This window comes from Ceratina calcarata, unplaced genomic scaffold (genome assembly GCF_001652005.2).
Source record: "Ceratina calcarata isolate Rehan_Ccalc_2016 unplaced genomic scaffold, ASM165200v1 scaffold541.2, whole genome shotgun sequence".
In the NCBI taxonomy this organism is placed as follows: Eukaryota; Metazoa; Arthropoda; class Insecta; order Hymenoptera; family Apidae; genus Ceratina; species Ceratina calcarata.
The window spans coordinates 109,985-136,550 of NW_017176579.1; the positions used below are offsets into that span (position 1 = coordinate 109,985).

At 34.8% G+C, this 26,566-nt stretch overlaps 3 protein-coding genes across 16 annotated transcripts in view; 1 reads left to right on the forward strand and 2 right to left on the reverse strand.

The window, feature by feature from the left end:
• Positions 1-26,566, forward strand: part of LOC108628838 (calcium/calmodulin-dependent 3',5'-cyclic nucleotide phosphodiesterase 1) — a 141,698-nt gene that overhangs the window by 100,855 nt on the left and 14,277 nt on the right. For all 5 annotated transcript variants that reach the window (XM_018031034.2, XM_018031032.2, XM_018031033.2 and 2 more), the window contains 2 exons: positions 24,988-25,143; positions 26,060-26,273. In XM_018031034.2, the coding sequence (XP_017886523.1) occupies positions 24,988-25,143; positions 26,060-26,273 (370 nt within the window). The remainder of the gene's footprint in view (positions 1-24,987; positions 25,144-26,059; positions 26,274-26,566) is intronic.
• The window catches only part of LOC108628839 (alpha-glucosidase-like), a 51,075-nt gene that overhangs the window by 2,527 nt on the left and 21,982 nt on the right, over positions 1-26,566 (reverse strand). For 2 of the 6 annotated variants that reach the window (XM_018031038.1, XM_026816776.1), the window contains exons 2-9: positions 21,235-21,399; positions 20,789-21,126; positions 20,141-20,266; positions 18,753-19,163; positions 18,191-18,446; positions 17,872-18,067; positions 17,408-17,548; positions 17,014-17,292 (exon numbers count right to left, since the gene is read on the reverse strand). In XM_018031038.1, coding sequence (XP_017886527.1) covers positions 17,202-17,292; positions 17,408-17,548; positions 17,872-18,067; positions 18,191-18,446; positions 18,753-19,163; positions 20,141-20,266; positions 20,789-21,126; positions 21,235-21,394 — 1,719 coding nt within the window. In that variant the 5' untranslated portion in view covers positions 21,395-21,399 and the 3' untranslated portion in view covers positions 17,014-17,201. Of the gene's footprint in view, positions 1-497; positions 836-944; positions 1,110-1,545; positions 1,684-17,013; positions 17,293-17,407; positions 17,549-17,871; positions 18,068-18,190; positions 18,447-18,752; positions 19,164-20,140; positions 20,267-20,788; positions 21,127-21,234; positions 21,400-21,988; positions 22,011-22,339; positions 22,358-26,566 lie in introns of those variants that run through there. The other 4 variants (XM_018031039.2, XM_018031037.1, XM_026816779.1 and 1 more) reach the window with 4 other exon arrangements.
• Positions 7,108-13,327, reverse strand: LOC108628840 (alpha-glucosidase-like). 5 transcript variants are annotated; one of them, XM_026816783.1, is made up of 11 exons: positions 12,981-13,064; positions 12,648-12,727; positions 12,100-12,209; positions 11,056-11,110; positions 10,609-10,946; positions 9,969-10,094; positions 9,227-9,634; positions 8,356-8,611; positions 7,984-8,179; positions 7,476-7,616; positions 7,108-7,357 (listed from the first exon to the last, which is right to left on the reverse strand). In XM_026816783.1, the coding sequence occupies exons 3-11, from the start codon at positions 12,202-12,204 to the stop codon at positions 7,267-7,269; spliced, it is 1,716 nt and encodes a 571-aa protein (XP_026672584.1). In that variant the 5' UTR covers positions 12,205-12,209; positions 12,648-12,727; positions 12,981-13,064; the 3' UTR covers positions 7,108-7,266. The 5 variants fall into 5 exon arrangements, with proteins under 5 accessions (XP_026672584.1, XP_026672583.1, XP_026672582.1 ...); XM_026816782.1 differs by lacking the exons at positions 12,648-12,727; positions 12,981-13,064 and adding an exon at positions 13,304-13,327; XM_026816781.1 differs by lacking the exon at positions 12,981-13,064 and having other exon boundaries at positions 12,663-12,694.

Below are 26,566 nucleotides of genomic sequence, written 5' to 3' on the forward strand. Positions count from 1 at the left end.
GTGAACAAAATTATTTACGTAATTTAACATACTGTAACATGGAGAAACAAATAAGAATTGTTGATTCTATTACATTCAGTTGTTCACTATAAATAATACGTGTAATAATAAAATTAATGAAACGTAATTTCTCATATGTGGTAATTACTGTTGCACATCTAATAAATTGCTAATAAAATTACAATTCACATCTCACAATTCATTAAAATTCAGATAATTCAACATTAACTTTAACTTAATCAATAAAATAAGTTATTGCAGAATATTTGGAACATTTGAATCATACAATATTACAGAGCTCGGTAATAAATATAAGACCTGACATAAATGTCTCTAGCGAAGGTAATCGGCATTTTGTTTATTGCTTATGAGGATTAGGAGAATTAAAGCAGTCGCCCGGACAAGCGGAAAGTCCCGGGTGTGATTTCCGGTTCAACACGAACAGTGTGCCTCTTTTTCTCTTACAGTTAATTATTGTACATTTACTCGTAGCTTACCCAATTGTTCGGTGGGACGCGGGTGCCATTTTCCAGTACTTTCCCTTCGTGCCAGACAAAGTAATCCTTATAAGGTTCGATACCCTGCAAACTCTTCAGGAACCACGGATGTTTCGTCGAGGTATGATTCGGTACGAAGTCTATGACCACCTTCAGATTTTTAGCGTGCGCGGCCTTCACTAGTTCTCTAAAGTCTTCCAGCGTTCCGTAAACGGGATCAATGTCGGTGAAATTCGAGATGTCGTAGCCAAAATCTATCATGGGGCTGGGGTTGATGGGAGACGACCATATGACGTCTACTTTCGCCTCGATGAAATGATCTATATTTTCTATGATGCCTACGAGAGAAAAACAATTGATTTTTTAGATAATCCTTATACGGAGAGATACGTATATTTTGTAAAATATCATGTAAAATAATCAATTAAAATGGAGATAGAAACGAACCTCGAAGATCTCCTATGCCATCCCCATCGCTATCCTTGAAACTTCTCGGATAGATCTGATAGAGTGATAGGTCCAGGTAACTATACTTTTCGCTTTTACCACCGGCTTGTGCGCTGACCATCAAACACGCGATTATAGAAAATAATATCACCGCCCTCATGTTGCCTGTGCACACAGAATATATCATTGAATATTAACTGAATTGCTTAACTGACCCCACAGTTTGGTGGTTTCGCGCAACCTTTCACTGCCTGCACCGCAGCGAACCGATAAACGTGAACTCTGAACTTGAAATGTATAGAAGTATCGCTAGTGTACATAGTATAGTAGCTGAAGAAAGTATTCGGCTTCCTTTTAAAACTGAATAACTATTTTAATACTGGACCAAAAGTTTCTGTGGGATGCTAGTATAGTTCACTATGTAATGCATAAATAAATTTGGTAAAAATGATTGTTTGCAGTCACGAAATGAGAAGTAGACGTCATGTATTCTAACTTGTTACTATACCGTAGTAATTATCATTAGTCAAAATATTCACGAAGTTTTTCTTCATACAGTAAAACTTGGTACAAGTTAACAGTGATATTTTATTTCACATACCTCTTTGCCAACTACAATTCGTCGGATGAACCCGTGGTAATGGTACAATTTCCTTGTCGGGCAAATGCTTTATATAGCGGCTAGATTATGTAAAATATCATCGTTAAGTCATAGTTTTCCACTTTCCTACTTATTCTTGAAGATAAATTAGCAAGTTTGAAATAGTACAGTACAAGTTTCAAAATAATCTAATTATGGACGATTATTCTTGTACTGAAAGTGTTTTGATCGACAAGCTTAAGAGTAATTGTGTGGTTTTTTCTATTGTGCAACGTAACTTATAACATTATCGTTGACAACGTGTTCAATTTAATTGATCATCGTACACGGAAACAGGTGTATCATACTCGTATCAACAGTTATTACTATTCCTAAAAGAAATTAGTTCGCATTAATAGTGATGATTCCACATTGAGGAGAAGGTAACTTACGTTGTCATAAATTAAGATACAAGATAGAGAATAAAATATTTCATTTACCATACTAAAAAGAAATTAATTAATATAGTCAAAAAATATTACAATTTAATATAATATATATATTTAAATGCATGTTTCCCGTGTTAAATTCTTCAAAGTGTTCCATTAAAAAGTGCGATACTACAACAGTTCGTAGCATTTAGCATAATTGTCAGCTAATTTTAAACGGAAGGAAAATAAATGAAATAGCTCGAAATCGTCACATGCCATTTGTTTATCACGCAAATATTGTATATTTGCAGATAATATACGAGCTTTTACTTGATGTTTAGCTCGGTAATAGAGATATGGTCCTTTATAATTGCGAGTTTAATTTTTCGTATCGACTCTTATCTCGGTTGTTTTTACCTTTTCCACTTCACGAGCAGGATATATTTCATTGGAGTGTAACGTAATACCATGTTCTTATATTGATTTCATTTTTGCGTTCTTCTGTTATTTTGTTGTACAGTGAGAGTCAAAAGTGAGCATACACTCCATACGTATGAGATTCTACATTATACATATTTACAGCGTATGTTGCAAAAACCAAAGTTGTGATGTTGTTGTAGATGGTATTTCTAGTGTCACAATCGTATATAAAAACACATCTAAGTGAAGTACGTTTCCAATGTTTTGAGGTGTACATAGCAAAAGTAGTTAGTCTGTTATGAAAGATAGTCAAGTAAAATGATTTTCTAGAAACAGTAATTTTTAAATAAGCGTGAATTTGCGTGAATTCTCATCAGTGTTGATTATTTTGAAATTCTTAGTGCATAAATAGAATTATGAGCAAAAATCGTACAGAAGCTTCAGAAGACATGACGAAACTTAGTGTTAAATTAAGAAACGAAGAAAAATCATTACGAGAAATAGAGGAGTTCAGTTGCCAGATTCGTGGATCTTTCGAGATTCTGAACATACAACAAAGATTGTTAAGGATTGATTGAAGACCGAATTCAGTTATTGGACTTATGTACTAAAATAGATATCCACTTTCATCTTTCACGTTTACTATGGATGAATCTTCCGGGACACACGGCCAAATTGTAAACACGCCGATCCGCTTTAATGCCAAGCGGAACTCGAGCCAACCCAATTCGGCAAGATAACAGGAGAACAAAGACTCGCGAACTAACGTTACTGACCTAACGCATCGATCCGACCACCAAAAGGAACCGCCGTCCATTGGTGGTGTCTACAGTTTATTTACCCCGACCCATTGTTTAATCCACGAGCTAATTTAAGCGTACATCGTCGCACATGACCCAATCCAAGCATTTTCGCTATAATAAAAGAGTCCCTCGAACCGATTTCCGCAACGCTGTCTGACAATAATCTAGTAAATGAGATTTTCCCCGTTCAAAATTACATTATTGCACTCAATAAGACTCCGCGTTGCTTTATCTTGTTAGTAATGTTCTTACTTCAGATTCAATAACTATTTCCGAGCCGCTAATGTGAAACAAGTAGAATCTTAGATATCAGTTTGTTCAACAGCTTAATGCAAATTGAGGATGAAGAGGAGACTGCGGATTTAATGCATTTATAAAAAAATTGTATTTGCTGGAAATTTAAAAGATGTACATCATATACATAGACATACAGAATATCAAATGAGAAATATATATATCGTTTATTAAAGGGTATAAGAAATTCATTTTTTATGTTGGCGAAGCTCGATTTCGCAAAACTCTAATTTTTTGTCGAATCCGTTGCACATTCCGCTTTTTCAAGTTTTTGAAGTATATCATATATCACTTCCTTTTCAGTTGTCAAAACTGCAGGTTTCGATTCCAGCGACGTGACGATATAATATACCAAATACATATACATAGGTGTAGATCTATTATAATTCTCGCCTTCCAAGAGTTACGGAATGAACTTGGTTCATATAGATACAATATTTCAATAATTCTTATCAAACCCATCCATACTCATACTGTAATGTATTAAATATATGTATACTATTCTTATTTCATACGGAATCGTTAAATAAAATGCAGAAATGAATATATATGTACATAAGCATTTAGTATGTGCGCATACAACAATGTAATTTGAAATGTATTTTTCATATAATGGAATGGTCAGATAATGTTCGTATAACAGACATTCTATTATATTTTATATCTGCCCATTTGAAAAATATTGTCTACCACAGACTATAAGGTTCGTTCCAATTTGTTCAAACCATTGCAGTATGCATTCCTTTAAAAACGAGGATGTTCTAGACTTTAAGGAATGCCGTGGTTGGTATATTGTATCGACGAGGTGAAAGAGGCATTTTCGATCTCGAATGCCAGAACCTGCGATCCGATGCCAGAGTTTATATCTTCACCCGAGATTTTACAGCTCAACGGTAGACAGTTGAAAGGATAAGCCGGGAATTTCAGAGGGGTGGGTTATGAGTGGCCTTCATAAGCACAACCCTTCCAGTCGAAGGCATTTCATGTGATACAGACGATGATGTGTTCATTAATTAGAAGTCCTGACGTTTTGAAAAGGAAAATGGAAACAAACTCTGTTACCTTTTTCGTTAAACGTCTCTTTTATTACTTTTCCATGTTCTTCGATATTCTAACAATATTAGTTTTGAGCTTACACGTTAAGTTAGATCTTTACGAAAAAATTCCCAATTCCCAATCATCAATGTTCACGTTACAATTTCTACTCGCTTACGCATTTTTACATTATAAAAAAATATGCTAGCTAGTAGAAATTATGAGATCAACAGAAATTGGAACGATATTTATTTTATTCCTTGATGGTGCTAAACTTCATCTATATCAAACCTTAAAAACTATGAAAATAAAATTAATAAATGTTTCTTATATCCGATTATGTTTGTACGAGAACACAATTNGAGATGACCTTTTATTTAAAAGCTAATTTGCATTCCTGCATTACCTTGTCCTTTCAATGTGTGTTATTCAATGGAAATTTTCAAAAACCTATTATAATGCTAACGTATACATGTGGAAGTTATATTGAACAAGCATGTTTAGTTAAGCTCGTTCTGTATCTACGGGGTTACGGTTTGTCTATGATTCTGTGTGGACACTAGGTAATAAAGTCTAACGCGTCGCCTATAAATTATCTTTTACTGCATGCGTTCATATATTCACGGCGAGGTACGGTTAACAACTGTTTTATTAATACCGTTTAAACCGGCACTCGACTATTACTAACTACGCGAATAGTTGAAATGTCTGCAAATTTTAGTATTGTCCACGTGAATGATATGATCGTCCATATTTCATCCTAAATTACGAGCTTCTTGATTAAAGAAGAATTTTAATTAGTAGAACTAAACTTTTATGCGAAATAAAATTTTTGTGATATTAATTTAAAAAAATGCAAATGGAGGTACAATATAAAAAGTTAAATTAAATTAAAGGGTTTGCTGATACTTTTTTTATTCACTATGTATATTGTAATACATTCCCATTCATTTTAATAGGAAGAATTCAAGTTTCGTTCATACTTCAAAAATAATTGTGTTATAATGTAAATTCTTGTCTATCGCACGTATTTTTTATATTTTCTGGACATGTAATTTTTTTACAAATACATCAAATCTGCAGTTTGGTAATAATTAACAATTTCAGATACTAATCTTTCTCAGAGTTAGTAATTAAATTTAACACAGTTACGTATCACTTAATTAATTCAATTCTCTCTTCGGCACGAGACCATTTGTCGAACGCTTTATCTTCATGAGACTAGAGGGCGAGGAAATTACTGTTGAAACGCGAAGAAAAACTGAGCTAAATTCGTCGAAATGCCGGATGGTGAGTGAGTGGTCTCGAGTTCATTGTCTGTTGCTACTGTCAGTCTCTTTATACACTATATCTAAACTGTAGTGGCTGCAGAGCGAGCGTTGATGGGTAACGGCTAGGAAATAAAACTTTTGATAGTTACGCTCTCATGAGCAGGTCTGGCCGATAAAAAACCAATCATCTTGACTCTATCCTCGCAGACTAGTTTCTGTGAATTCGTTTGATTTCTCTCACTACACGTCTTCAACATACTGGAAACGAGTTCTAATATTTCACGTAAATATACATATGTATATGGTATGTAGCACGCTTCACATACAAGATGTCCTGAATTTGTCTGTTCAACGAAACGAGAGTATACAGTAATATTAAAATAGTATCTAAACGACATTAATAATTATTATTAAGACGTAGCAATATACATTCTATTTATCTTAATCTATGTATAAAAAGAATAAAAAAGTGTTATATAAAATTTATCAAGAAACACATTCTTACAAAGTTATGAACAAATAGTCTATGCATGAAATAAATATGATTTAATGGAAAGACGTTTTTAAGACACATTTTAATTTATTCTTCATTTCTACTTATGTTTATGATTCTATTCTAATTCTAATTATTAGTATAGCATTTCCTGACGAAGTTTATGTAACGTTCTCTTTTCTTTAAGTATAAATCAACCTCTTACAATTTGATTTTCTAAACAAGTTCGAGACACCTTGTATGTAGTATGTAACACGTGCCACATGTGTATTTGCGATCGGATGTTGAGTTTGAGAATAAGAACGATTCCCAGTGGAGAATTGTGTACACAGTACTACTTGTCCGGGCGTTTGGACTCTTATTCCCAACCCATTGAAACTATCTATTATTAACTTCAGCTTGAGAAGTAAAGTTCTAAAAATATTTAAAAAAAAAATTGCCAATATCGAAGTTAATTGTGTTAAGTGAAATGATTTCAATTAATGTTAAAGTGTAAGGATGGGTCGTTTAATTGTTAAGTGGGTTCGATGGGCCAATTGTGCGAGGTACTTTTTATTTTTGTCTACTATTTGAACACTTCATAAAGAAGCAATATAACATAATAAGAACGTAATATACGATAAATATCACTTATGGAGCGTCATCCAAATAATAATACAGTGGTATACGACCTGAATCCGTTTCTGATGTTTAGACTTATACCAATTAGGACGTATACCAAACGAATCTTTCCCCTAAGAAGTAATCTAAGAATAATTAATCTGTTCTGAAGTAAAAAAGTATTCCCACTGATATTATACGTACATTAATGGGGTTATAAAATAAATTAAACACTGTTTAAACACATATACAACATATGAGATTTTATTATAGATTTTTAAATTTGAACTCTGCTTAATATTAAAATGAAAAAGGAAGCAAATAAGTAAAATTGTTACGTCCAACCAGGACGTATTCCAAAGCAGGCGTATACTGAGGTACCAGTGTACTAATATTTACAAGACTCCGAATTCGGAGTCGGAGCTAATGAGAACCAGGAATCCTGATGCAGGCACCTTCACCTTCTTAATTTCCTTGATGATCGTTCTGTGTTTGTAACAAATATTTACAAAATTTAGTTGCAGTCATAGAGTATACGCACTAATAAACGCAAACGATTAAAACTTACAATTATATAGTACGGAAAAATCAGAAGTATACTCACTTCGGTAGGGAGGTAATACCATCGGTGGCGTAATAAGTGTACAGCTTCTTGGGTACGTTATTGAAGGCTGAGAGGTCTACAATATCTTCCTGCTCACTGAAGTTAATTACTGCATATACTGATCCGTATTTCTTGTGTTCCCTAAAGATAAAAGAATGAATGTAGTATAAAAAATAGTGAAATAAATGTATAGAATCTATGAAGCGATGAAATTAATTTTATTGCGATATGAATCTCAATCGAAGGACTGCAAGCAAATCATTACAATTGATAAGACACAAATTTCTAAAGTGATAACATTGATATTTGTTACTGATTTATAATAACCATGAAGTAATTCGATAATCATCGTTAAATATCCACCTTTTCAGATTTGCTCTATACCCATTAAGTCAATAAATGTAATCATTTAAAACTCTTAATTTTCTGAACGTATCGCATTTCTCATTGACTCATCCAATATGAAAGATTTCTAACGGACAGCAAAGCTCTGAACAATTTGTATTACCTTGAGAACGCGAAAACGTTGTCGCTCAACAATTTTGTATTTAACTTGGTTTTTTTAAAGTTTGGAGATCGCTTCAGTGTCGCCAGCTTCTCGTACATCTTCCACACAGAATTCTCATCCTTCTTTTCGGCAGCCAGATTTAGAGTCTTGTAATTTTTGTTGACCTTGATCCAGGTTTTCGGGTTCGTGGAGAATCCTGCGCGCCATACATTATTAATAATATTTTTCAAAGTGTACAATACATGTAATTTATCAATTTTCATCTGAAGATCTAATAAGCATTTATTCCAATCGTTTAATAAAAAATGACTTAAAAAACAAAAGACTAGGTTGATCTAGTATAGAAAGGTTTTCTTAAAATAAAGTATTCACCAGCAGCAGTAGAATTATCCCATTGGAAAGGTGTTCTTTCCGGGTCCGAACTATGCGATAAGTAATTTTCTGGGCCAGCCAAGCATCCTTGCTCGGATTGATTCTCCTCCCATGAAATATAAGCGTCCGTCATACCGATTTCGTCGCCGTAGTAAGTTACGCCAATGCCCGGTAGCAGAAGCGTCATCATCGTAATAGCGCGGGCTCGTTTCGGTCCTAATCTCGCTGTCATCCTGTTTTTGTCATGGTTTCCGCCCTGTGCGCCCAGTTACAAAGATTTAAAGCTGTCCTCCACCACATTTTTGCAATCGTCGAAATACATGAAGCCCGTTGGCAAATAATTAATGTAATATCATGTTTAAATCTAGTTTTTAATGACACCAGAGGAATATATAAAAACAAATACTATTTTGTTGTGTAACTAGATCAAATTTCATATTTTACTTCCAATTTCGCGTGTTTCATTATCGCACGTTTACTACCTTGTCGCCTTTCATCGGGACAAATTACACAAAGTGTTACGATCATACGCTCGAGATCGTTTGGAATCTCGTCTGCTTTTACTTTTACAAAATTCGAAGAATATGACTGATGATAGCAATTTTAGATTGAGAAAGATAGTACAAATCTGTTTCACTTTGACCTTTTCCAATTATTTTAATAATCATCTCTATTTCAACTATTATTTTTTTACTATATTATTTTTTAGATTTCAATTATTATAGTATCTGTGAACGAAAACACTATAATGCAAATATATACAGCCCACAATAAATTGATAATAAAAGCTTATCAATTGTCTAAAAATTGAAAATTAATTGCTCATCTTGTTGACTTCGTTAAAATTAGTCTCATTAAAATATAAACTTACCACCCAGTTGGGAGTGTGACCAGTTGGCATATTGCTTATCCAGGTGTCAACAACTTTCTTGAAATCGGCTGCTTTCGAATCCTTATTTACATCCGTGATAAACCCGAAATTGAATGGGTCCGCTCCATATTTGTAGTAATATATGGTGTGATTCAAGTCTGTGTACGCCTCGGTCATCATGAGCATATCCTTACCGAACTCGTTCATAACATCTCTCCATCCTTGAACGATTCTGTACGTTTCTGGGAGATTGTTGGTATAAATATGTGCGAGGTAGTTTTTATCTGTAGGGTCGTCAGTCTGATATGATCGCGGCTCGTCCCGCAATTGCAAGTCTTCGCACAGAAACATGACCGAGTCCACTCGGATGCCATCCACATCGTGCTTCAACCAGAATCTAAGAATGTCCTGCAATGATTATTACATAAATTAGATAAAACAGAGTGCTAACACGGAGGACTTAGAACTAGCCATAAGTAATAAAATCTAGAGTATTTTATAAAGAAATGGGATTTAATCAATTACGTAGTTATTAATTATAATCAAAAATGCATAAAATCCGCAGTCTCATAATCACAGTATGTAAGATGCAAAAAATTTGAATCATCTCAATGTAAAAGCAACATTAAGAAACAAATAAAAAGCATGTAATTGGAATAACGAGATTACTTATAGGTATCCTCAGTAATTTAAAAAATCCATTATCTTGCAAATATGCTTTAGGATAGTAGGATTCCTCTACCTTTATCTCGTTAACCACATTTTCGTTATAGTAATTCAGATCTGCTTCTTGTACTAGAAGTTGATGAAGATAATATGCCTGTCGCTCATCTCGCCATTCCCAAGCGCCTCCGGATACAACACTCATCTGTAAACAAAATTATTTACATACTTACAATATGGACAACCAAATAAGAATTGTTGATTTTATTATATTTAGTTGTTCATCATAAATTATGCATGCAGTTGTAATATTAAAATTAATGGAATGTAGTATCTCACACGTGATAATTACTGTTGCATAACTAATAAATGGCTAATAAAATTACAATTCACATCTCACAATTCGTTACGTAATTCATTTAAATTTGTATTCTTGAACGTTAACTTCAAGTGCGCTTACTTAATCAATAAGATAAATCATTGCAGAATATTTGGAATATTACAATGATATTTTATTATAGAACTCGGTAATAAATATAAGACCTGACATAAATGCGTAGGGAATCGGCATTTTGATATGTTTACTGCTTATGAGGATTAGGAGAATTAAAGCAGTCGCCCGGACAAGCGGAAAGTTCCGGGTGTGATTTCCGGTTCAACACGAATAGTGTGCCTCCTTTCTCTTATACTTAATTATTGTACATTTACATGCAGCTTACCCAATTGTTCGGTGGGACGCGGGTGCCATTTTCCAATACTTTTCCTTCGTGCCAGACATAGTAATCCTTATAAGGTTCAATACCCTGCAAACTCTTCAGGAACCACGGGTGTTTCGTCGAGGTATGATTCGGCACGAAGTCTACAATCACCTTCAAATCTTTAGCATGCGCGGTCTTCACTAGTATCTCGAAGTCTTCCATCGTTCCAAAACTGGGATCGATGTCGGTGAAATTCGAGATGTCGTAGCCAAAATCTATCATGGGGCTGCGGTAGACGGGAGAAATCCATATGGCATCTACTTTCGCCTCGATGAAATGATCCATATTTTCTATGATGCCTACAACAGAAAAACAATTGATTTTTTAGATAATCCTTATACGGAGAGATACGTCCATTTTGTAAAATATCATGTAAAATAATCAATTAAAATGGAGATAGAAACGAACCTCGAAGATCTCCTATGCCATTTCCATCGCTGTCCTTGAAACTCAATGGATAGACCTGGTAGAGCGATAGGTCTCGGTTGCTGTACTTTTTGCTTTTACCAGCGATCTCTGCGCTGACCATCGAGCACGTGATTACAGAAAATAATATCATCGCCCTCATGTTGCCTGTGTACACAGAACATATCATTGAATATTAAATGAATTGCTTAACTGAGCCCACAGTTGGGTGGTTTCGCGCAACCTTTCATAGCGCGCACCGCAGCGAATCGACAAACGTGAACTCTGAACTTGAAATGTATAGAAGTATCGCTAGTGTACATATGTATAGTAGCTGAAGAAAGTATTCGGCTTCCTTTTAAAACGGAATAACTATTTTAATATTGGACCGAAAGTTCCTGTGGGATACTAGTGTAGTTTACTGTGTAATGCATAAATAGATATGGTAAAAATGATTGTTCGCAGTCGCGAAAAGAGAAGTAGACGTCACGTATTCTAACTTGTTACTATAACGTAATAATTATCATTAGTCAAAATATTCGCGAAGTTTTATCTTTGTACAGTAAAACTTGGTATAAGTTAACAATTGTATTTTATTTCGCATACCTCTTTGCCACTTACAATTCGTCGGATGAATACGTGGTAATGGTAAAATTTTCTTGTGGGGCAAATGCTTTATATAGCGCCTAGATTATGTAAAATATCATCGTTAAGTCATAATTTTCCACTTTCCTACTTGTTCTTGAAGATAAAGTATCAAGTTTGTAATAGTACTGTGCAAGTTTGAAATACTATAATTCTAGATAATTTAACCGAAAATATCTGCAAAGTACGTCAATGTTTGTTTTGTTCCAAAAGTTTAAAACCAATTGTATAATTTTCTCTATAGTGCAACGTAACTCATTACATTACCGTTAACAGCATTAATACTGAACCTACCATGTACGGTTTAATTGACCCCCCTCAAATTCTTCTATACAAGATAGAAAGAAAACGAAAATTATTTTGTCGTATTCCATCGCTGTCCTTGAAACTCAATGGATAGACCTGGTAGAGCGATAGGTCTCGGTTGCTGTACTTTTTGCTTTTACCAGCGATCTCTGCGCTGACCATCGAGCACGTGATTACAGAAAATAATATCATCGCCCTCATGTTGCCTGTGTACACAGAACATATCATTGAATATTAAATGAATTGCTTAACTGAGCCCACAGTTGGGTGGTTTCGCGCAACCTTTCATAGCGCGCACCGCAGCGAATCGACAAACGTGAACTCTGAACTTGAAATGTATAGAAGTATCGCTAGTGTACATATGTATAGTAGCTGAAGAAAGTATTCGGCTTCCTTTTAAAACGGAATAACTATTTTAATATTGGACCGAAAGTTCCTGTGGGATACTAGTGTAGTTTACTGTGTAATGCATAAATAGATATGGTAAAAATGATTGTTCGCAGTCGCGAAAAGAGAAGTAGACGTCACGTATTCTAACTTGTTACTATAACGTAATAATTATCATTAGTCAAAATATTCGCGAAGTTTTATCTTTGTACAGTAAAACTTGGTATAAGTTAACAATTGTATTTTATTTCGCATACCTCTTTGCCACTTACAATTCGTCGGATGAATACGTGGTAATGGTAAAATTTTCTTGTGGGGCAAATGCTTTATATAGCGCCTAGATTATGTAAAATATCATCGTTAAGTCATAATTTTCCACTTTCCTACTTGTTCTTGAAGATAAAGTATCAAGTTTGTAATAGTACTGTGCAAGTTTGAAATACTATAATTCTAGATAATTTAACCGAAAATATCTGCAAAGTACGTCAATGTTTGTTTTGTTCCAAAAGTTTAAAACCAATTGTATAATTTTCTCTATAGTGCAACGTAACTCATTACATTACCGTTAACAGCATTAATACTGAACCTACCATGTACGGTTTAATTGACCCCCCTCAAATTCTTCTATACAAGATAGAAAGAAAACGAAAATTATTTTGTCGTATTGTGAAAGTTGTAATTATTATTTAAGCCGGTACCAAACGAAATTATCAGTGCCAACACTAAAGTGCACTCAAATATAAGAAATATAAATATAGTATAGTAGTGTGCAAGAACCGGCGTATGTCAACTCTGAACTTCTTTACAGAAGTATCGCTAGCGTATAGCACAGGTGGTACAGCTAAATTTGATACAAGTTAACAATGATATATTATTCCTCGCTCTATAATATTCCTAACAATGATATTCATACCTCGTTGCCAGCTTCAATTCGTCGGGTAAACCCGTGGTAATCGTACAATTTTTTAGTAGGTCAAATGCTTTATACATATAGCACCTAGATTATGAGAAATATCATCGTTAGACATAATTCTCCACTTTTCTACTTGTTATTCAAGATAAAGTTTGCTTTAAATAGATCGTGGAAAATAATACTAATAATATTTGGCCTTTCTTATACATACATGTGTAATTGTAGATATATATTTATGTATGTTATAATAAGGTACACAGATACTTAAGACAATCATAATGCATTGTAAATTAACTTTAATAAGTGTTACGTACTCGTCCCCAACGTTTCCAGAACGTTTGAAACTAGTTACGTATGCATCCCTTGCGTAGGTGAGTCACGGTTCGAGGCGAGCATAAAAACTCATACAACCATCCCCACTTGCCCTACGATTTAACTTCCAATACCGTGTGCCCGAAATAAAAACAAAAGCATCGAGCCTAGCCGGTTCTCTTGACGGTGGGGTCCATCAATAAAGCACGAACGTGGCACATGTTTGCATTGACGACAATTTCATAAAAATTAATTCGTAAATCTATTCGTAAAATCGTAGCTATAATATTATTGATTAATAGCAGTTCAGGTTGCACTCATCGAAAATAGAAAACATTGCAACTTCCGCAATGTTCTCAAGAGACTGTTTAGTTGCGCAGTATCGTATATTCTAAACTCTAGACGGTATGGTACTACGAGGGACGATTTTAGTGTAGCTTTAAATTTTCCAAGTATTCGAGAAACACGGGAAAATACTATGTATGTAGGATTACTTGCTCTTTTATTGGGAGGAATAGTATGCTTTAACATTAAGCTAAGCCTTTGGGAAACCTAGGATTCACCAGATGCAGGCTGTTTATGTGAAAAATTCGCAATGCAAAAATGTCATATGCAATGTCAAATGAGCGCGAGTAGAGTAGTATCGGTTAGAAAAATGTATTTTTGGTAGATATCCTTTTTATCACTTAAACATTGCAGTATGAAATCAGTCCTGAATACTTCCATATTTTTATACATGCTAAGCGTTGTTTGTATCTTCTCCAGGTACAATTTTTCTATTAAGTCCACATCAGATTATTACACAAAAATCAATTTACGCGTACAAAATTCCGTGAAGAAGGAAAACATTTTAACAAATTTCAAAAACTCCTCCATTTCAAAGTTACGAGCGATCGAACGAGCAAAATTCCTGGAATGCACGATGTCAATTTTCAACTTCGCTTTTGTGGAATTTCTGTTAGCCGGACTTTGATGGAAATGAAATCACAATGGAAGATATTCGTAGTGAGATTACAATACTATTCTGATAAATCAGATTAAGCTTCAGTCTTGCTTCCAATCTCTTAACAAATTCAATTCATATCGACAAATATTATAACAAAATACTCTACGAATATTTTTAGATCGATTGTATTCTACGATGCACGTGTTCATTGTCTGATGTGTCGGATGATATACGCCGTTACATTAGTGCAATCGTTAACAAAATTATAATTACGTATTCGATTTCTGTCCAGATGGACTATTGACGCAATCGAAGAACAATAAGTACTGGACATTTATTGTCCGATAAAACGTAGCTAACAAAGACCTTAAGTAGAGCCATTAAAGTGAGCCGTGGCTTAATTTGATCGATTGTCGATTTGTAATCGATCACATCTACACGTCTATAATTCATTTTCCGTACGTCAGTACTATGTTTTGTATGAGACCGTATTTAATACACGGGCGATGACGGAGATCTTCGAGACACATGGTTAAGGTGTCTTCAGCAACTACCACATATTTGTGACTGATTGCGTATTATTTGTGACATCACAAAAGTTTTTACATAAAAATTTGAGGTCTGCTATTAACAATAGCAATGGTGCATCGAGAACGAGAATGGTGGCATCGATTTGCGTGGGTCATAAACGAGAACGTGCAATCAGCGATACCGCATAATTGTATTTTCGTTACACGTGTAGCGGTGGACAGAAATTTGCGTTCCTCTACGATCTCATCCACTTCGAACCCGTGAATCACGTAATTCAGCCAATCAATTGTTGATTTCAAATGACGATACTTAATAGAAGTTCAAACGTGGAGAAATCATAAACATAAGAGAATCGAGTGTCAAATGTATGTATTCTCGTAATAAGCCTTTCGTTCATCATTTCAGCTCCAAGCGCCAAAGCCAGATAATTGAATATTAATTACGAGTCAATTCAATAAAATAAATTCTTGAGGAATATTTGGGAGACATTAATGATACAAATGATACAATAATAATTGATATAAATATATTTATACATCCATAATTTAAATTATTTACCATATAATGTAAATAATACTTACCCAATTATTTGATCGTGGCGGGTGACATTTACCATTTTTTCTTTGTGCCACACAAGATATTCTGTGTAATGTTCGATACCCTGCAAGCATGATTCGGCACATAATCCATGACCACCTTCAAATTTTCCTCATGCGGTATTCAGTAGCACCTTAAAATCGTCTAGCTTTCGGTAAATGGGATCGATGTCGGTGAAATTCGAGACGTCACGTCGTCGTAGTCAAAATCATTTCGAGGGCTTCTATAGAGGGGAGATATCGACAAGATATCTGCTTTCATCCCGAGCAGATGGTCTACCTTGTCTATGATGTCTACGAGAGAAAATAATTGACTTTTTTTAAATAATGTTTACAGATAGTATTGATAGATAATCAATGATCTCCTATGTCATCTCCATCGCTGTCCTTGGAGCTCCTCGTATAGATATGATTTAAATTCCTTGATTTAATTTCCTTGTTACGTGTGTATAAAATCAGTAGAGATGAATTTTTTAATATATCGAACCCGGCCAATTTAAAAGGTTTTCGAAAATATTTTCGAACGAATATTTTGAAGCCCTTTTTAGCAAAGCGTGTAATAAACGTAATAGGCCATTATGGGAGGCTATGTACCTTATCAAAGTATAAATTGAAAATCAAAACAGGTAGAATTATTAATATTTGAATTGTCTCATATGAAATTTCTGTGAATCTATTTTCGAGAAGACACTAGGGTAATGAAACGGAAGAGTCTGCTTTTATCCAATGAAGCTGGTGACGATTTCCCAAAGGGTAAGCTAATTCAACTCAGTCGATCGCGAAATTTAGTTTGCAGCGCGGTTTAATAAACGGATACGCGCGGTCTAGGTAGGAAATTTCAATCTGAAGCTGGCATAGCCGCATAAAAGTGCTATACATGGACTACGTATTTCTAACGTAAAGGGTTTCGACTCGGCCCCTCTCGGTCCAGATTTATAGACTTGCATGAGATGCAAATTGAAACGGGCGCTTCGCCTCGAGACCCGTTTGCTATACAAAAATTAAATCGACGAAGATTGTGCAGAACTTCGGAACATTAAAACTTCGTGCACGGCATCAATCATACATATATGTACGAGTATGTATTAAAAGTACCTATTATGAAACACCATCCTCATTCTGATCACTTTTTGAAAGTGTCATCTATGATAAAATAAAAGAATAACTGAACCATAAGATCCATACATATTTCATAATGTCTATTTTAATTATTTTAATGTCCTTGTTTATAGAACGGTTCAAATATGCGTTCCAAATGTACTATAACCCGTCCCTATCTCTATAAGGTACTAATGTTCATGTCTAAAGGATAATAAAATAATCAGTCATAATTTTGCGTTTTAATTCGTCATTATTTTAACAGTTCAGAACAAAATAATCTGTTAAATATGTCATTTAACAAATAGAACGTCGTCATTAATAGAGTAGATATAAATTATATAATTTATATAAGGAAATAATGTACTAATTCTAGCTACTTTAGTTGTGGAATGCAACGTCGTCCGAACACTATTTACGATACTCCGAATTTGTTATTGGGGGTAAGAAGAACCAGGAATCCAGATGCAGGCACCTTCACTTTCGTAATATCTTTGATGTCCGTCCTGCGTTTATAACAAGCACTCATCAAATTTAGTCATAGTAATAGAAAGAACGCGATCCAAAGATTAAAACTTATTATAATTATATGATACGAGAAAAAATAAAAAGTATACTCACTTCGGTAAGGAGGCTGAACCATTGGTGGCGTAATAGGTGTGCAGCTTCTTGGGTACGTTCGTAAAGGCTGAGAGGTCTACAGTATCGTCCTGAGCACTGAAGTTAATTACTGAATAGACAGATCCGTATTTCTCGGTTTCCCTGAAACAATGAATGTAATTTCAGTAATAGTGGAATAAATGTGTAGAATGCATGAATCGATGATCGATTAGATTATAATATGAACTCCAATCATAAAATGCAATGAAGTAATCACAGTTGATAAGTAATAAATTTTTCGAATGACATAACGTTGATGTCCGTTAGTGCCTCGAGTCAATTCGATGATCACCTTCAAACAATCCACTTTTTCAAATTTGCTCTATGCAGGATAAATTAATAAAAATAATCGTTTGAAACTCTTAATTTTCTGAACGTATGATCACATTTCTTATTGACTATAGAAAAGCTCATAGCAATTTTACCTGGAGAAAGCGAAAACGTTGTCGCTCAACAATTTAGTGTTTAACTTCGCCAGTTTAAAGTTTTTGGATTTCTTGAGTGTTGCCAGCTTCTGGTACATGGTCCAGACCGAATTCTTATCCTTCTTTTCAGCAGCCAAATTCCGAGTCTTGTAATCTTCGTTGACCTTGATCCAGGTTTTCGGGTTCGTGGAAAATCCTGCGCGCCATACATTATTAATGGAATTTATCAAGAATGTAGTGCCAGTAATACATCAATTCAAGCAAAAGATTTGCTTGAATATGTGATTTAGTGAAAGTTCTCTTAGAACAAAAAACTCACCAGCAGCAGTAGAACTGTCCCATTGGAACGGGGTCCTCTCCGGGTCCCTAGTTTGCGATAAGTAATTTTCTGGGCCAGCCAAGCACCCTTGCGGGTCGAGATTCTCCTCCCATGAAATATAAGCGTCCATCATACCGATCTCATCACCGTTATAGGTCGCGCCAACGCCCGGTAGCAGAAGAGTCATCAACGTGATGGCTCGAGCTCGTTCCGGTCCGAATCTCGCTGTGATCCTGTTTTTGTCATGGTTTCCGGCCTGTGCGAACAATTACAAAGATTTAAAACTGTCTCCTGCCACGTTTGTCTAATCGTCAAAATATATGAAGCCCGTTGGCAAATAATCAATGTAAGAACGTTCAATTCTAGCTTTAGATGATAATAGAGAAATATTTTAGAAGTACAATTTTGTTGTTTAACAAGTGATATTATATATAAATCTAATTTGCTCTTTTCAAATGACGAAAATCAATACTAATTTGTTTCAATTAAATCGTATTTATGATATAAAATTGCCCCTCTTGTTGACTTCGTAAAAACTGGTCTCATTGGAATATAAACTTACCACCCAGTTGGGAGTGCGACCAGCGGGCATGTTGCTCATCCACGTGTCAATAAATTTCTTGAAATCGGCTGCCTTCGAATCCTTATTTACATCCGTGATGAACCCGAAATTGAATGGGAAATCCGCTCCGTATTCGTAGAACTTCATGTTGACCGCAAGGCTGGTGTACGCCTCGGTCATCATGATGAGCTCCTTATCGAATTCATTCATAACATCCCTCCAGCCTTGAATCACTTCAAAGGTTTGCGGTTGATCTTTGGTGTAAATATGTGCAAGATAATCGTAACTGCTGGAGTCGTTAGTGAGGCCGGATACAGGCTCGTCCAGGAATCGCTGATCCTCGCATAGATAGGTAGCAGAATCTACTCTGAGCCCATCCACGCCCTCGTTCATCCAGAATCTAACAATTTCCTGCAATGAATGAAATTATATAGTATATAAATCTAGTGGAACTATGAGAAATGTATACCTTCTACAACATGTAAAATACATAGAAACTTATGTACACCAATTTAATACTATTTCTAATTATTGTATTATTATGTATAATATTAGTAATGTGGTGTAATTGATGCTATTCTCCTAATTGTATTATGTTATGTACAATATTTTGTGATGTATATTCTCACTGGCGATATTATAATAAAATTGAAAATATAATTAAGAAATCATATTTTTAAGTTATGCTTCCAAATCAGAGGATCACACATATTTCCCTGTATAAATATCTAATTGACAAACAAATTCTGTTTATCAGTTTTCATTGATATTCGAGAATCAGTTAAACCTGCTCTCACAAAGGGTATCGTGACAACGAGATTAAATCTGGTCTGGTAGGGGTTTAATCAGATTTCAACGTACATTCGAGCGAAGTTGTATCTATGTTAATGCACAGTTTCGTAGTCGAGCCCCGGCGATGAATTCCATGGACCACGACGCGATCCAATGAAATTGTCGGTCTCTGTCTAATTTCGACAGAGAAAACTCTGAACCGAGATTACAGTTTCATCGTTTGGTCGAAATTTCGGCGGAGCAATTACGCGGCGCGAAAAACTTACGCCAGTACGAATTTCAGACTTATTGTACGAAGAATTATGTTACAGTCATAATTTAACAGATAGTAATTAATATAGTAAGTTACTTTTGGATTGTTGCAAAATTATCACAAGAGTTTATTTTCTAATACGATAAATCACGAGTTTCGCTAGCATATCAAAAGTAAATTAGAGAATAATTTCAAGAATACAGTGCAACGATAAAAATGAAAATTGTTGGTCTAAGTAGCTTAATTGTATTATTCACATATCACAGTTGGCGAGTGAACAGTTTGATAATTCTCATAGTTAGTTACGTTGCAAATAATATATGTAACAAGAATGTGCACGTACCTTCATTTCTTCGACCACTTTCGGGTTGAAGTAATTCAGATCCGGTTCTTCGCTTGCAAATTGGTGAAGGTAATACGCCTGTCGCTCATCGCTCCAAGTCCAAGCAGTTCCGCCCAATGCGCCCATCTGTAAACAAATTATTCAGACACATATAAAATGTAAATCAGAATACAAATTGTTAGCTTCATTAATATTGACTTGTTGACTTCAAGTAACGTGCTATTCTTCTGCTCTATAACCATGTGAGACTCGTGGTGAGGTAATAGGGCCAAGAATGAGTATCGCGAGCGTGGCCCGTGGTGTAATTTAATGTTTAGATACAGAATTAACATCTAGTTGCTAAACTTATTTGATAGAGATAATCTGATTGATAATAAAATCGAATGAACAATTTCACATTTGACAATTTCTTTCCTATATTTAATGAATTACTAATAAAATTGCAATTCACATTTCACAATTCATTAAATAATTCATTGGAAGCCAGATAATTGAAGATTAACTTCAAGTGCACTTAATCAATAAAATAAATTCTTGGAAATTATTTAGGACACATTACAATGATACCAATGATACAATACTTGATATAAATACATATTATACGTCTATAATTTATATAATTTATCATTTAATTTAAACGATACTTACCCAATTGTTTGGTGGTGCACGGGTGCCATTGTCCAGCACTTTTCCTTCGTGCCAAACAAAGTAATCCTTGTAAGGCTCGATACCCTTCAAGCTCATCTTGAACCACGGATGATCCACCGAGGTATGATTCGGCACATAATCCATGACCACCTTCAAATGTTTAGCGTGTGCAAGTTTTATCAGTTTCCTAAGATCGTCCAACTTTCCATAAATGGGATCGATGTCGGTGAAATTCGAAATATCGTAACCGAAATCAGCTTGAGGGCTTGTATAGATGGGAGACAACCATAAGATATCCGCTTTCGCTTCGACCAGATGATCCATCTTGTCTATGATGCCTACGAGAGAAAAATAATTAATTCTTTAGATAAACCTTATACGAAGAGATACGTACATTTTGTAAAAATCATGTAACATACTCAATTAACATGGAGATACAAACGAACCTTGAAGATCTCCTATGCCATCCCCATTGCTGTCCTTGAAACTCCTCGGATAGACCTGGTAGAGCGATAGATCCAGGTAGCTGTACTTTTCGCTTTTACCTGCGGTCCGTGCGCTGACCATCGAGCACGCAATTACAGAAAATAGTATCACCGCCCTCATGCTGCCTGCGCACACAGAACGTATCGTGGAATATTAAATTAATTGCTTAATTAATCCCACGGTTTGATGGTTTCGCGCAATCTTTTACTGCGCGCACCGCAACGAACCGACAAATGTGAACTCTGAACTTCAAATTTATAAAACTATCGCTAATGTACATATAGTAGTTCTAGAAAGTATGCCGCCTCCTTTTAAAACGGAATAATTATTTTAGTATTTGATCAAAAGTTTCTATGGGATGCTACTTTACTATGTAATGCATAAGATTTTGTAAAAATTATCGAATGCATTCGTGCTAATGATACAATTTTCTTTATCGGGCAAATGCTGTATATACATAGCGGCTGGATTATGTAAAATATCATCATTAGTCATAGTTTACGACTTTTCTACCTATTATTAAAGATAAAGTATCAAGTTTGAAATAGTACTGTTTAAGTTTGAAATACTATAATTTTAGACAATTTAACCGAAAATATCTGCAAAGTACGTCAATGTTTGTTTTGTTCCAAAAGTTTAAGACCAATTATGTAATTTTTTCTATTATGCTAACTCATTACATTACCATTGACTACAGATTAATACTAAACCTACCATTCATGGTTTAAATGACCCTCCTCATATTCTTCTATACAAAACAGAAAGAAAACGTAAATTGTTTTGTCATATTGTGAAAGTTGTAATTATTATTTAAGCCGGTACCAAACGAAAGTATTAGTGCCAACACTAAGTTGCACTCAAATATAAAAAATATAAATATATTATAGTAGTGTACAAGAACCGACGAATATCTACTTTGAACTATTTTACAGAAGTATCGCTAGTGTATAGCACAGTTAGTTATAGCATAGCAATTGTCATTCTTCTAAAATATTCACAAGGTTTCTCCTAATTTCGTCGAGTAAAAGTTGATACGACTTAATGATGTTATTTCATTTTTCTTACTGTAATTAATGCAGTTCAGCAACAGTTTGTCGAGCAGAACGATGCTAACGTTTCAACTATCTCACCGGGCGAATATGTCACTTTATATACTAGTTAGATTACGTAAAATATTATTCTTTGTGATGTTTCATCATGTTTTTATTTGTTATCAAAGAATATGAAGAATGGAGTGTCAGGTTTGAAAGGAACAGTAAACTTCGTTCGTTGCGCGAATTCAAGTGGGAACAACTGCACGACACGTTAGTAACATTCGGGCTATTCTTCTTTCAAGAAAATATTTTCCGAACCGAAAGGTCACGACCGATCAAACAATTTTAACGTAATCGTTGACAACACATGAAGTGTAATTTTTTATGTAATCGTTGTCAACAGATGAGTTTTCAAAGAGGCAGGTGTGTCGGACGTAAACACGCTTTTGACAGTCAATTAATCATTATCCCTAAAAGAGTCGGTTGAGGATTCTTGACAATTATCCATGCACGCGACGGAAAAATATGACCTCGTAGGATGGAAAATTTGTTTGCGATAGTGGTGATAATTCTGTACTGAAGAGAAGATAACATTCGAGCAAAGCAAGTAAACAAAAATTAAGACACGTGGTAGAAAATAGAACAATTTATACAGTAAAAAGGCGTAGTAAGAAAATGAATATAAGTGTATTGTCCTTCATACATTTTTTTAAGATAATCGATTAAAATTGAAAAGTGCAATACTAGTTTATTACATTTAATGTAATTGTCGATTGGTTTTAAGCAGATATACATTTCTTGATCAATAGAAGAAAGTGTATAATATAGAGAAAATACGAGAAAGTCCATAAAATAAATAAAATAGGACGAAATTGTCACGTATTACAGGTTCATCACATAAATGTGATATTTGCAGATAAAATACGACTTTCCTGCTTGCTCTTTAGCCCGATCGAGAGCCATGCTCGATCGCGATATTTTAATTGCGAGTTTCATTTTTCGCATCAATCCTTTTATCTCCGTTGCTTTTAACTTTTTCGCTTCACTGGCTGGATGTACTTTATTGGAATGTAACGAAATATCATGTTTCATTAACTCTTCGTATTTTCCGTTCGTTTGTTATTTTGTCGTACATCTGTGACTTTATATTATCTGCCATTCAATGGGATTTCTTTGTGGGACTTTGCCATTTGCCTCGGCTCTCGCTGCAGGTAACCTTTTGATAATTAAGTGAATAAAATTCTCTTGTTCTCATGAGACTTAATTCAATTATTGAACTTATAAGACTGCATAGAATTATTCATTATATAATATCTGTTTTCATCTTTTACGTCTACACTGAGTAAATCTCCTGGGACGCGCGTCCAAACTGTAAACATCTATATAGATTTGTTTTAATGTCAGGGGGAACTCATTCCAGGCCAATTCGACAAGATAACAGGAGAACAAAGACGCGCTAGTTGACCCCTTTTGTGGGGATCGTTGTGGGTCTCGTATATTAGCCTCATTGCCTTTTCTATCCCTGCATTTAAAGCTTTCCAGTCATCCCTCTCAAATTATTCATTAGCAAAAAAATCGAAGCTTCGAACGCAATTTTTTTATTCTTAATCGCGATATATATGTATAGCTTAGATATTAAAATTACATTGCGAAGAGGTACTGATAAAAGTACAGGTAGAAAAAAACATAAAAACACTCCGGTAGTAATCGTGTTAGTTTCCATTGCTTACATATGATAACGGAATGGAATAGAGTCTTTGTAACCCAAACGCAAATGAAGGACTGTAGGGCTCATTTGTAATCCAAGGACACGTTGCACAAATCGATAGAACCCTAGTTCTTTTGCCTCGCAAACTCATTGTTTTCACGTCTGTCCTTTGATCAATTAATTACGGTTATCATCCGGATGCATTGTCGTCTCCCACGGGAGCGTCCTTTCGAATTAAGCTTATGTCTAATTAACCATCACTCATCCGGCATCCGGCCGGGAAAATATGGGCTTATCAATTATAATCGTGGACACATAATATGAAACCCATGCAATCATTGGTAAATGGGGTTCATACCCATTACATAACGTTACGTCTTTATCAATCAGTTGTTATTGTTAGACTATTATTATGAAAAATGAAACATTTATGGCATTAGTTAAGAAAATGAATTTCTGATAATTATTTCCTTTTTCATTTAAGAGTTGCAGTATGTACTCACCTTTTAATATTTCGTATTTCATTTTTATGCAAAATAAAACACGTACGGTATTAGTTAAGGGAATGCATTTTATATAGACATCTCTTTTGTCAATTAATATTTTTCATCTTGAAATTCCGTAGCTCAATTTTGATTGATTTTATTATTGCAAAAGATAACGAACACGTGATTTTACAGAAGCCATATTGAAATAAAATTATTATGAATTTATTTGTCTCATTAATTCTATTAGTATTTGCATTATTATTTATATTGTGATAGCGAAGAACGAAACTGTACCAGTACTTTTTCGGATCATGTAGTAAATTTACTTCTCAAGAAACCTCAAGCCATTTGGTACAATTTTCAAAAGGTTATTCGATTTCAAAAAGTATTGATACATTTCTGCTCACTGCACTATATCTATGTTATTATTCGTATTACTAATTATAGTAATAAATTAACTGAATTCGTTTAATTGTGTTGCAGTTGCATCTTCGCCGGATCGAAGGGTGACGAGAGACGATATTGCAGTGTCCTCGCCCGGTGCATCTCAAAACGCGAACGCGACCACGAGTTGCGCTGGTACAGCGTCCTCCCGATTGCACAATCCCTCCTCGCCTGGTCGAAATGGCCAGCTATCGAGTAAGTTGCTTGACGAAATGCAATTCTTACATAGCAACGGGCTATTCCGAGGTTTACAGTTTCCTCGTGACAGTTAAGTAGCTTCTATTTGCGATAGACTTGAATTCAATTCCATCTGCGACGCTCAGTAGGAGACCTCAAGTTTCTCAATCAAATCAACTTTTCATTTATTGCAAAACAGTAAAACTCTCGTTAAGCTTGGTCGTAATTACATTGAGTGGATTCTCAAATGTTTTTGAACTTATGCCATTCCTTTAAACTTGTCCCTGTACTTACAATATTATTGCACGGGGTATTATGAAAATGCGAAAAATCTTACCAAAGGCATCATTAAAAAGTACCGTAATTTCCTTTAAGGCACGATAAAAGTAGTATAGGAGATTAATGAAGAAAGTCGAATACTTTACGTTCATTCAAACTGCATCTATGCTTTGCCATGCAGATTATGGAAATTCTTAGAATCTCATCAAAGGAGTTTGGGCTACTCTTACATTTATAGATTAAGATCATCCATGATATTTCTTGTTTCTCAGATCATAATTTTTCCACATATTCTACTTCCACACGTCTTCTTATGCAGTACCTTTTATATATTTTTATGAAAACTCTGGATCTACAATATCTTAATAATTTTCTATCTTATAACTAGATTACAAATTTTATATAAAATAAAACATTCATGATATGAATTTAAGCAAATGATTTAGACTGAACTGTCAGACATTGCTTCCATATTGCAGTAATACATGCAACTTTTGATATTACAAATAGTTTCATAAATTGAACGTGTTCTGAACATCAATTTTTTTTTTTATAAATGCACCAAGTTTGCGGTGTATTCATAAATCTCTTAAAATTGACGGCTATGGGAGTACTCGTTTAAACTGACGTCCGGTGTTCCTCGGTCTTGTTCTAGAACAAGGCACGCTAACGATAGTGCGACGAAGTTCCGGCAAGAATAAATGTATCAGCGGCGGAAGTTTCGAAAGTTCTCCGCCGCCGCACAGTCCAGACACTCTCTCGTCAAGCCAGTCCGTGGATCTCGACGAGATACTTGATAATGTCGATCTGACGACGGATTCGCTACCTGCCGTTGACACCCCCGACGCTTGCGACAAAGCTGCTCTCAGGTACGCTCACCTTCAGCATTTAAATCACGCTTAGCACGTTTCACTTCGCTCTTTTATCTTGATTCACTGTAATTTCCTATTCGATGTCGAGCCAAAGAATTGAATCTCGTTTAGTCTAATGAAAGATTTACATCGAAGAAATAGGAGAAACAATTCGTCGATACATGAGATATAAAAAATAATCATTTTCATATCATATCTCTATGAAATATGAAAGAAAAATTGTCAAAAGAAGAACATGTATGTATTTTATTCATTGTTGGTGACAAAATAGTATAGTAATAACTTATTAT